The sequence below is a fragment of the Heliangelus exortis genome, chromosome 20 (assembly GCF_036169615.1).
Source record: "Heliangelus exortis chromosome 20, bHelExo1.hap1, whole genome shotgun sequence".
NCBI classification, from domain to species: Eukaryota; Metazoa; Chordata; class Aves; order Apodiformes; family Trochilidae; genus Heliangelus; species Heliangelus exortis.
Window position 1 is genome coordinate 6,702,098 of NC_092441.1, and position 11,703 is coordinate 6,713,800.

At 44.6% G+C, this 11,703-nt stretch overlaps 1 protein-coding gene across 9 annotated transcripts in view; it reads right to left on the bottom strand.

The window, feature by feature from the left end:
- Window positions 1–789: 789 nt before the first annotated feature.
- RECQL5 (RecQ like helicase 5) overlaps window positions 790–11,703 on the bottom strand; it is a 37,237-nt gene continuing 26,323 nt past the window's right edge. For 2 of the 9 annotated variants that reach the window (XM_071764562.1, XM_071764560.1), the window contains exons 9-20: window positions 9,191–9,418; window positions 7,901–8,000; window positions 7,382–7,418; window positions 6,533–6,591; window positions 6,314–6,390; window positions 5,733–5,826; window positions 5,122–5,262; window positions 3,997–4,667; window positions 3,746–3,824; window positions 2,738–2,989; window positions 2,155–2,227; window positions 790–2,041 (exon numbers count right to left, since the gene is read on the bottom strand). In XM_071764562.1, coding sequence (XP_071620663.1) covers window positions 1,941–2,041; window positions 2,155–2,227; window positions 2,738–2,989; window positions 3,746–3,824; window positions 3,997–4,667; window positions 5,122–5,262; window positions 5,733–5,826; window positions 6,314–6,390; window positions 6,533–6,591; window positions 7,382–7,418; window positions 7,901–8,000; window positions 9,191–9,418 — 1,912 coding nt within the window. In that variant the 3' untranslated portion in view covers window positions 790–1,940. Of the gene's footprint in view, window positions 2,990–3,745; window positions 3,825–3,996; window positions 4,668–5,121; window positions 5,263–5,732; window positions 5,873–6,313; window positions 6,391–6,532; window positions 6,592–7,381; window positions 7,419–7,900; window positions 8,001–9,190; window positions 9,419–11,703 lie in introns of those variants that run through there. The other 7 variants (XM_071764558.1, XM_071764557.1, XR_011729989.1 and 4 more) reach the window with 6 other exon arrangements.

Genomic DNA, 11,703 nt, shown 5'->3' on the forward strand with positions numbered 1-11,703 from the left:
ATCTTCTTGCTGGTGAGCTGATGCCAGCAGTAACAATAGCATCTTCCCTGTCAGGAACCTGTCTTAAGTGCTGCTCATTGCAGCCTGTGAGGTCTTAGCTTAAGCATGTTCTATCCTCCCCCTCAGCAGTGCTACTGCAAGGCTGGATAAAGCACCATAGTGACATGAAAGAAAGGAATAGAAAATACATCTAAAGATTAACTTATCCTTATTCCCTCTGAGTTTTTCCTGCCTTACACTGAAGCACAACTCATCAGATTAGAAATGCCCCACATTGTGATAAAGCACTTTGTCACACAATCTTGTGCCTTAACCAGCACTTTTAAGAGACACGATTTACAAGATAAAGCATTTCTGAGTTCTCCCAGGCAGCAGCTGAACTCTATATGTACTGAACTTTGGAGAGATAGTTACCCCACTAAAGTGCCTGATGAAGCAGGAGGCAAAATAGAAGCCAGCAGGCAACAGTTGAAAAACACTTCTATTATGTAAAAGGCTTCTTGTAAAGCCCTTTGTCCTAGAGTGAGCAAAGCAAACTGAAGATGAAAGCATGTTCTGAGTTAAACATTTCCAATTTCTCCTCCTGGTTCTAGCTGGAAAAGTCTTGCAGCTATAAAGAGCTGTGGTGTCATCTGGCCCATGGTTCCCATCCATCCCATCCCAGGGTTGCATTTATTAGATGTCTGTTCAGATAAGAAATATCTACGATGACAGTGTTGGAGTCTTAATGTTTCGTACACCAGCCTGCATGATTGAGCAGTGAAAAAAAGCTTCCAGGAAGAGTCCAGAGCAGTTCTAACATTGTTTTATTGTCAGTGCCACATATACCTTCAGAACATCTTAAAAAAATACATCTGCTCAGTACAGTGATCCCAAAAGCCTGCTTGGTGGCCTCAGGCTGCAGATTCCTTTAGCAGCACACTCGTGCCTGAGGCCACCAGTCTCTACAGGCATGGTACAAAGGCAGAATCCAACAAAAACCCAACAGAAAGGAACTGGGACAGGGAATCAGATTATTTCAAGCCCACTGATACCCTAAGGTTCAGGTCCTTATATAAATATAGCAGCAGAGGCACCACAGTGCCAATGTGAGGGCCACAGCAGTACCTTAGCCAGCTGTAACAGCAGTGTTGCCCTCTGTATTGCAGACTGTGGGCGAGGCACAGGGAGCAAATATGGCTTTGGGGGTTACAAGCAAATGCTGGGAAAACATTGGCAACCTTAGTGCCACTATTGGAGAAGTTAATACTTGGAAGAGAATGACTGCTTAAGTGAAAGGGCAGGCAGAACTAGACACAGTTTAAGAAAACCCTTCAGATTAAAACAAAAAGACTCTGAGTTTCTTCACCTTCAGAAAGCAGACATCACCTGAATGGTAAAAAACAAACAAAAAAACCCCAAAACAACCCACAACATTCTCTTCTTGCCCTTGGAGGGAAAACATTCCATCCAGGAACATAACCATCAAGTTTGTCACTGGCAGCCCTGAGCAAAGCATGTGAACTTGTAGCATAAGGCTTCTATTGGTAACACTGAAACAAGAACTAAGAGATGGGGGAAGCCATCGCGGAAGTGGGATACCATCCCAAAGCAGAGTCCTGGCTGGAAAGCCCTTCCCAGACAACTGTAGGGAGTAGAGGTTTGAAACACTGCACAACATCCGAGGCAGCAGCTGCTAACCCACACTGCAGATGCAGGCTTCATCTCTTGAAAGGAGGAACTAGAGGGCTCAGTGTCCTGGTAATTGGAGAAACTCTCCAGAACTTCACAGAAACTGGTTTCCTGGAAGTGTGTGCCACTAAGGTCAGTAGTGAGCAAAAATGCAGTTGGGAAAAATAAAGCTCAATTCTGCAGTTTCATGAAGCCCTCCATGGCTGAGTTCTTGAAGATCCCCTGGTCCTACTGCTGGAGGAAGGAAGATAGGCAGCATGATGCAAGGATCAGCTCTCTGAGCTCTGCAGCTCCTGCCAGTCTGTCTCACTCTCACACCTGACCCTTGTTTTGAAAAACTCCTTAATGAGCCTCTGTGCTTCCTCCTTCACTGCAAAAGAGGAAAACACCATCTTTGAGACAATACTTTATAGTATAACACAACAATACATTTAACATCAAAAAACCTAAGATTTTTGGTCCTCTCTCCAGCTGCTAACTCACCAGTCTTGTGGGCAGGGCTCTGCTCTTCAGTCAGCAAATGAGAGAGATGCCGAGCAAAGCCCTTAAACAGATCCTGCAGAATTGGGGAAAACAAAGAGCAGAAAGCAGGTATCAGTTACCTCAAGCTGTTTCCATGTTTGTCTTGCCCTTAGCACAAGCTGGTTGTAGCACAAACCATTCACAGATTTAGACTCCAGGAGCACTGCAAACCTGCAAATAAACTTCACCTGACCCTGCTGTGCTGGAGAAACACATGCACACAGATGCTGTCTTGCAGCATCGAGTAAACTACACCAGAATTGAACCTGATCTCTTGTCACTCCACAGGTGGGAGTTCTTAAAATCATGCCAGGGTTTAGTGTGAAAACATGAACAATAAAAAGTCTGAAACAAATGTGATACCAGTCTAAATTACCCACAAACACTTTCTTGGGAGAGGTGAGTTGCTGTACCTAAAAACAGCACATACCAAGATGTTACTTGGAAATGAGATGTGGTATCCAGATCGCCTTCCCTTCTTAGAGGCCCAGCTCACTAGTGAGATGTGGTCTCCTGCTAAAAAGGATCTTGAGCTATGCCCTACCTTGGAAGCAAATTTGCCACCCTTGTAGAAAGGGGTCAAACATTTGACAACGATGTCTGCTGTCTCTTTGAGGGATGTGCTCTTGGTCACTGGCTGTACAGTCTTGCTGGTTCCTTCTTTATCACACTGTGATAAATTTGGATCAAAAGTCACCTTCTTCTTCATCGGACCAATGCTTTTGCTTTCTGACTGGGACAGAATTGAAGATTTTGCCACTGTCCGTAGCCGCTTTGTTGCAGGATTTTCCATATCCTTGAGATGGGACAGACAAAACCAAAACCTTTATCCTGCAGGCTCTCCCTCTAGTGAACACCATGCAAGAATCTACGCAACCCATTTTGCAGTGCATACATAACACACTGTTTTCCCACACAAAGAAAACCCTTTAAGACTACCACACTTAGAATTACCCTGTGCTCTTCTTAGGGCAGCTAATTCTTAGACCCTCTCTTATACAGGAAAAACTGACAGGAAAAGATTTCCCAGAGTGTCTGCTGAGAATACACTCATCAGGATGAATCAACCGCTTCAGAAGTGCCACACTCCTCAGCGTGAAAGAGCAAGGTGAAGACTGCAGAACCAGCAACTGAATAGTAAGGAAGGCTGAGCATGGTTCACTTCTGAGTGGTCCTGTGTGTCACTGGCCTGTGGTTGTTCCCCTGACTTGAGAAAGGAGCTTGCTAATTATAGCTATTTACAGATCTAGAGGGGGTGGAGACACTCATTCCAGGCAAGTCATCAGCAAGGACACAGTCACATGTATTGCAGAGAAGAGGAAACAAAACAGAGTGGAGGAAAAGCTTTCCCCTGCCTTCTGAGTTGCTGACACTGGCCCAGTGTGCAGCAGAAAGACACCAGGAGAGCAATGCAACTACTACTCTCTGCTGTGATTGCAGATGGTCCCTCCCTGAGCAAATAACAGTCTAAGGTGAAGTTCAGACCAGGAGCATTGCTTGGCACAAGCTAAGCAGAATCAACAGAGGAAAAGAGCATCTGTTAAAGTCTTACCTCATCTGATCCTGGTCTCTTCCCACACTCACCTTCCCCAACAACAGTAAGTTCAGTTTCTGCAACATTTTCAGCAACACTAATGGGAAGAGTGAAGGACAATTTTAAGCATTCCATACTAATGCATTCCCTAGATTCTCCCTCACCATCCTAGAGATTTAATACACATTCCCAGTTGCCTGGACAAGGCTGCTGGAGCTCTGCAGCTCACAAACAGGGCAACACAAGGAGAAGAGAGGAGGAGACTTTACCTGGATTTTACACCGATTTCTTTCTGAAGGAGTTCAGATTCAGCAGCCTGCTGTGTTTTAAAATCCTCTTCTCTCTCAGTCAGGGTTATTTCTGTCTCTGGCAGTTCTTCATTCTCTGCCTGGTTCTGTCCAGTCACATCTCCTCCAGAGACATTATTGTTTTCCTGAGGTATTGGTTTCTCTTGACACATGCTTTGAGAAGAAACTTGAGGTAGTGTGCTTGCAGAACAGCTATCTTCCTTTGCTGAGCTGCAACTCTTGGCTTTAGACCCACCTTTAGGGAGAGAGAAGAATTTGGAAATATCCTGTGATTCTTTCTTAGCTGCTTCTGCAAGCATTTGCTGCTTCTTGCTAGGTTTGGACTTCTTAGTTGGGCTCTCCCAAAGGGCAGCTTTTTTGTCTGGACTGGGTTTCTGTCCCTTCCTTTCAGAAAGGAGTACTTCTGTCTCAGCACTCTCACACATTGCTTTGGTTGCTCCTTTCTTCTGAAGAACAGGGTTTCTGCTGTCCAGTTCCAGACTGCAGTTGCTGTTGTCTTGACCACTTGGACAATCTACTTCTCTTTTGACAGTCGTTGCATCACTCTTCTCCTGGATCTTCAGCAGTTCTGAAGCTGTCTGGAACAGGCTGGATTTCTTTGGAAATCCTGCTCCCACACGCTTGGGTTTGAACTAGGTAGACAGGAAGAAGAAATTTTGGATACTGAGAGTATTAAGGAAGCCCTGTGTGTAGAATGCTAAAAGGAACAAAGTTTCTATGTACAATACACCAGTGTGTACAGCTGTAAGCTGGGGAAGGTTCTAAAACTGACTCATCATTGTAACCATCAACTGAGACTCCAGGAAAATGATTAGGTTAAAGTCACAGTAAAGAAACAGAGAGCATCCTTGGTTACAGCAAGATGCAAAAACTATTTGATGTATGTCCTGCACATGGATTATATTCACTAACAGGAACCAGCATGACTGGTTGATCTCACTCCAAAACCAAAGGACAGACAAGGAAAGCAATTCCAATAGAAATACGGAAATACAACCATACAAAGGACCCCAAATAGAACTACTAAAAAGCAGATAGATAAAGCACACCATTCCCTCCTTGTCTATCCCATTTCTACTCACTCACCGAGTAAACCTGGGATGCAGGGAGGAAGTCCTCTTCTGCTGGAGCCCCAGATTTTGTTTCCAAGCTGCTGTTGCCACTGCTTCCAGACCCAAAGACTAAGAACAGCTCTCCTTGTTTTGAGGCTTTGTTGATTTCTGCTACCTGAAAAGAGAACAGAAATGTTCTCTAATGGCCAGAAATCTTTGTGCAGTTTTGTCTCTGTATACACTAAAAGCCATAGTGGCAAAACATACATCTTCTCTGGAGAGACACAAGAGACACATCTCCAGAACAGAAACATCTTCAGGGACTTACTACAACCAACTAGGCTAAACAAGGGCTTCTGTATTGTCAGCAACAGTCTGAGGAACTCCCTTTATTGCCAAACTAGAGGATATTTGGATAAGCTTGCACTGGTATGTGGGTTTCCAAAGCCTGTAATGCTTTGGAAAGATGTGAAACCCCAGCAATTCTGGGCCCTCTTGCAAACAAAATTAAGAAGTATGATTTGGAAAGCATCCAAGGCAAAGCAGAGCTCCTCCTCCATCTTTCCCACACAAACTCTACCCCATTTCCCCTCAAGCTGAGGCCATAGCACATTCAAAGGAACGACAGCAGACATATGGCCCTACCTTCTTCAGCACAGTTGCCTTGTAGGAGTTGGCCATTTTGCTGCTTCGGAAAGCTTCATACTCCAGCTCCACAGCACAGGCATGAGGGTCTGACCTGTAACACAGGCTGGGGTGATTTCTGGCAAGACACACTTCTATAACTGCAAAGGGAATACTAATGCTTAAGCATCTCCCAGAAAGCACAAAATCACCCCCTCCAGTACAAAAACAAGTAATAGCTTCCAATTAAGTCCTAAGGGATGCAGTGGTGAATTGCTGGAGAATAGAAAGGGTGGAGAAAAATTTTGTATCAAAGTCCTCTTGCCCTGTTCCTCAGTTTGAGAAGTACACTATCCCCCTCTTCTGGGAGAGGGAAGAATTGCAGCTCCTAGGATCAAGCCGATTTAGCAGAATCAGACACAGGAATCCTTATATCTGAGCCTGAACATCACAGCAAGAAGGATGCTGTTAAGTGAAACTACATCCTTGGACCAAGTAACTTAAAAAGGCATTCCCTGAGTCTGGTAGTGTTGCTCAGGGAGGAGCAGGCCCTGTGTTAAGAGACTCAATGTGTTCTCCCTTTTTCTCATCCAGTCTCTTACCCTTTTCCTGCTGCTGCTGGAACCGTTTGATTGGTGCTCAAGGCTTCTTCCAGCATCTTCAAGCAGTGTTCCCGTCCCTAGGAAACAAGGGATAACTCAGACATGCTCTACAGAAGTCATAGTGCACCTTGGACTTCCATCCCTGAAGGAGTAAAAAGAGGGTGGGCAGAATATTGCTCTGTGCAAGTCAACAAGACTGGTGGTTAACCAGCCTCTCACCTTCACTGTGAGCTTAGAGATTCTCCTGCTGGAAGCATCCTTCAAGGGGCAGTCTGCACCTGCAACAGAAGGGACATTTGGAAATGGTGTCATAGCAGGGTTGGGCCTGACTGAGAACATTCAGCTGGCACTGATGGGGTGCCAGTCCAGTACTGCTTGGCACGTTCCTCCCTGCAGTCACCCCAAGGACCACGACAGTCACCCTTTTAACCTGGAGAGGCTACAAACTCCAGAGGAGTAGGCAGCAGACAAAGTGAGGTTCTTCTCTCTGGATTCTTCTCTCTGGATAAGAACATCTACTTTGCTAGTTTATGACTAAGAGCTTTCCAAAACCTCTCCATCTCAGGAAATCCTATTTCAAGGAATCTCAGTGCTTGGGAAACTCAACTCTTTCCTGCTCCCCACAATATTAACCAAAAATACAGAGGCTGAATGGAGTAACATGAACCACCACCATAAAAAGTATTCTTTTACAGTCACCTAAGAACCATGTTGCTAGACAGGGCCCCAGGCAGTACACTGACAAAAGCAAAGTAGTTGCCTTACAGCCCAATTGAATACTGCTACATAACCACTGCAGAAATAGCCTGCAAAGGTTAGACAAGAGTTTTCCTTCTCTCCTGCTTATTTGGAAATGTTGTTCAGAAAGATGCATTCCAAATCTTCACCCCAACCCAAGGTAACCTCTGATGCATTTCCTCCAGCCAAGCTTTCACAGCCAAAAGCCTAACCTCTGTGCCTAGGGATTGATACCTCCAGTGTTGATACTACATAAATTACACACAGCTGCAAGATACAAAAATTCCTTCTCCCAAAGAAAACTCATTATAAATCAAAGAAGATACTTACTTGGAGGAACAAAATCTTCCTTTTCTGGTTCTTTGCCCTGGAAGAAAACAAAGATCAGTCAAACGTTTGCATTCCTGCAACACACATGCAGGTCTAGGAGAACAAAAGACACAATTTATATCCCTGCTCCAGGGAAAATTAATGCTGAAGTTACAAAGGTACTGAGAGTGGTAGCAAAATGGGGTAAAGGAGAGTCAAAGCCAGAAGTTCACCTTTGCTATAGGAATATGCAAGAGAAGCTGAATGGGCAAATCTGTTTTTACTAATATCAGAGGTGTTAAAGATAACAGGATCCTCATGATTAGCATTGTACATGAATAAGCTGGGTTCCTTCCTGTTATTGAACTGACTTAGCATACAGAGAGCACAGCAATAGCAGAGGTACAAAAAGCAAAAATGAGAGGAAGCAACATCAATATGCAATAATTTGTTTTCATTAGTACCAGGAAGCCTTTATATCTGTAACAAGAACTCATAGAAAACAATCTGTGACTCTCTTACACAGTGACACCAACTCACTTTGCGCAGACTCATCTGCTTTTTGTAGAAGTTGTTCCACTCCCGCTTCCGACTCTCTTCATTGTCTTCATCCCAATTCCCACTGCTTTCTTCATCATACCTGGATAAGGTAGGAGAACAAGGAATAAACATTTCTGGACCTGGAGCATTAATTAGAGGAGAGATGACAGAACGGGTAAAGCATCATTTCTCAGTCTCAGTTTTTCACTGTTGTATTAATGGTTCTCTTAACCATCATTAAAACAATAAAGTGCAGCAGATTCTCCCCAGATGCAAGTGAACTCTCCCCAGAGAGTGAACTCTCGCCCAAGAGTTCATTGTCTTCCACAGCTGTCACAGCCCAAACTTGCAGGTATTACAGATCAGAGGTTTAAGGCTGTTGACAAATATGACTTCTAAGGCAAGCTATCACCAAGGTTCAATAAATCAAGTGGCAAACAGTGTGTTGTATACCAGCATTGGCACTGTCTTCTCAGGTCCTGAGAGCAAACACAGGCATAGGTCACAAGTACACCAGTTTCCTCTCACTCAGCAGGACCTGCCTGAAGAACACAGCTACCAATCTCAAGCTGTTTAAAGTAAAGCAGAGAGCTAGGCCAGTCAACAGTGCTGTGCATCCCGGTAGAGCTTCATGGGCAGTGCAAGCAGCAAAACTTGCATCCTGGCAATGCTGCACAATGGCTGCAACTCATCCAGAGAACAAGGAAAAAGAGAAATTCTCATCTCCATACAGCCGAGCATTTTACAGAATTGTTTCCCACTGCATGTCTTCTTTTGATGTTAGACTGATAGGTAAACACAAAAATTTAGCAATCTGGAAGAGAAGCAGATGCTGGCACTCCATTAGATCCTCTATGATGACTAAGCCCTGTTCGTGGCCCCTCAGCCTGCTGGCCCACAAACAGCCATACTAAGCTAGGAATGAACTCTGGATTGTGTCATTCTTTGCTGTCACATCGGTCTCAACTTAGCTTTTTTGATCCCTGTGACTGTGAACAGGCTGAGCCCACTTACTGCTTTCAAAAAATTTCAGGCTAGTTTCTTGAAACAATTACACCCTGCAGGGCAATTCTTAGGTCAGTCAGAACAGCTTTTGGGACATGCATGCAATCAAAGCTGCCAAAGCGTGTGGAAAATGGAATTCCAGCTCCTGCTGCCAAGAAGTTAAAAGAAAAATACCACCACACAGAAACATGTGCCGAAACTAGGAGTGGCTGGGCCTGAAGCTGGGAGAAGGTCTCTCCTCTCCAATAGCTTCTGTGAGGTCAGTTTGAATTACCAAGTACAGACCTGCTAAAACCTCTGCAGCCTCTTCTCCCGCCTTCATACAGCTCTGGGTCGTATGTATCCCAGGAGGAACCTGTGGGCCCAATGCAGGTTTTGCTCCAGCTGTTGCTGCAGTGCTCCAGTGACTCCAGCTGCCTTTTCACTGCCCCTGGATTCTTGCAGTAGTCACAGCACTGGTTACAAGGCGGGGTGACATCGCCAAAGTACTTGGCTATGGCAGCATGGCGGCACCTAGGAAACAAAGGGAGCATGATTTGGTAATTAGTTTTACTTTGGTTCATATTGGATATGAACTCCACCCTCCAAATGCAAGGTGTCTTTTGATAAAGACCAGAGTCTTTTTTGTTTGTTTGCATTTTTCAGTGTGCCTATTCCAGCAGAAATCACAGGGATTAAGCCCTAGAGCAGAACTGGGGTTCTGTTTGTGACACCCTGCTTGAGGTCTCTGTTTCCATTTCTCCTACATAGAACAGAGTGGTGTCAACCTCTTCTGCTAAATGCTTTCAGATCTCCGAGATCTGCAAAAAGCAGATGAAATATGCAGTTTTAATTATTAATTCTGCATTGTTGACTAAATATATTCCATGTCCAATCACAACAGCTCTAGTATAAATACGTACAGAGATCTTGTTGATCCCCACACCTCTGTGTTCAGAGTATGTCTGTGTATTTCATATTGGAGAGCTTCTAATTTTATTGTTTGTGGTTTGAAGGTGAAGAAATCTACATTTGAAGAATCAGGAATGTAAATTAAGTCACAGAAATAGAGTCCAGACCAAGGTCACAAAGCGGCACCATTCAGATAACACAACCTGGGTCTCGCTCTGCTCACATGTGCCTCAGATGAGCAGCCACAGTTTGGGTTGAGTCCTACATCCATGAAAACCAGTCCATTTGCTTAGGCAGTATTGCACAGCCACTTCCACCAGCCTTAGTGAACTAGCCATGTGAAGATGATTAGGTCCTTCAAGGAATCCCCAAAAGATTTCTGGCAGACATCAGTGCTTTTGGGTACGATATGCTTACTGGCAATACAGGCAGTTAGTAATTTATTTTCTAGAACACTTCTTAACTTGAACCAGTGCACACACTGATCTTGATAGATAAAGCAGAACCAGGCGGTTACTTCTTTTCCTTTTTTTTTCTTTTTTCTTAAGAAAGGGGGAAGAATTTAGAGGAGCTATTTAAAACTTGGGTTTCACACCAGAGGTGGACAGTTTTCTCTTAACCAAAATGCTGATACTAGATATACGTACTTCATCAGGCATTTAGAGGTAAAATCCTGCAGCCAAGCAGCAACAGGAGTTATTTTAAAAGAGAAAGATTTTACTGCAAGAAAGAACAAAGTGGAGACTTTTCTTCTCTACCAAGGAGTGCCCTAATTGGCTTAATAACTTTATCTGCAAAAAGTAGGTCACAGAGGTGAAAAGTAAGAGAATGAGCACTTCAGTTGTTCTTATTACTAACCCCTTTAAGGCATGTCTAAACTTGCCAGAGATCTAACAAATGCAGTTTGCTTGTGTGCATGCATGTGTGTGACTGGAGGGAACACAAAGCACCATAAACAAACCCTGCAAGGGTCTATACAGGGGCAGCTGGCTCACTCATTCCCACAGCCTGGGAGGTTACTTTACCAAGCAGAAGAGGGAGTGAAGGAGCGAAGCAGCAGGTTACAGACAGCTGTCACCAGAGCAGTGAAATGTGTGTGCTTCAGTGCAAAGGACCTGCTGCTGCTCAGGTAAGGAGAGCTGCAGGAGGGTCACTGCATGGTCTAGGGGACTGAAAGCTTAGAGAGGGCTCCTACAAAGCTGGCTTTATATCCTCCTGCAGAGCTCCACTGACTCACTCTCATCTTGCTCTCAAAGAAAGAGCTCCTTTCACATGGTGGGGAAGGGTGGGGGGAACGGGATGGGGACAACACATTCGATCCCCTTGTCCTGCCTTTCCAAAAGAACTACTGGTGCTGCCTGTCCTGCCGATGCAACGTGACTACAGAAATGTCAGCAAGCTCCAAGTCAGCTTTTTGTTTTCCCAAAAGAAAACAGGCAGGCATTCTCATTAGTCCATGTCTCTCTCACACACACACTGATCTGAATTAGAGTTAACTGAGGCACACAGTAATGGTCGAGCCCTCTCCTCACTCCTACAGCCTACTCACCAGGCTTATGCTGGGTAGGGACATCCACACAGACCTCTGTCCCTTAATGCAAACAAGAGAGATTCCCCAAGGTAAGGCTTTGGTGGAAGCAGTGATCACCTCTGAAGCCAGTGGGATTTAGACTAGATCTAATTTCTAACCAATCAGGTTTGTAAAGCCAAGCCCTTTCTGTCCAGCCTCCTGTAACTGCCTGTATCTTCCTGCAGAATTACCCAAACTGGGGCCACAACCCCACTTCCACCAACGATGCTCACGAGTTGTGTCATAACAGAAATTCAGTTGCAGAACTAAGATTGCAGTCCTATAATTACAGTCAAAAGGCCAAAAACAGAGTTACCAGTAGGGATGCTGGGGTGAA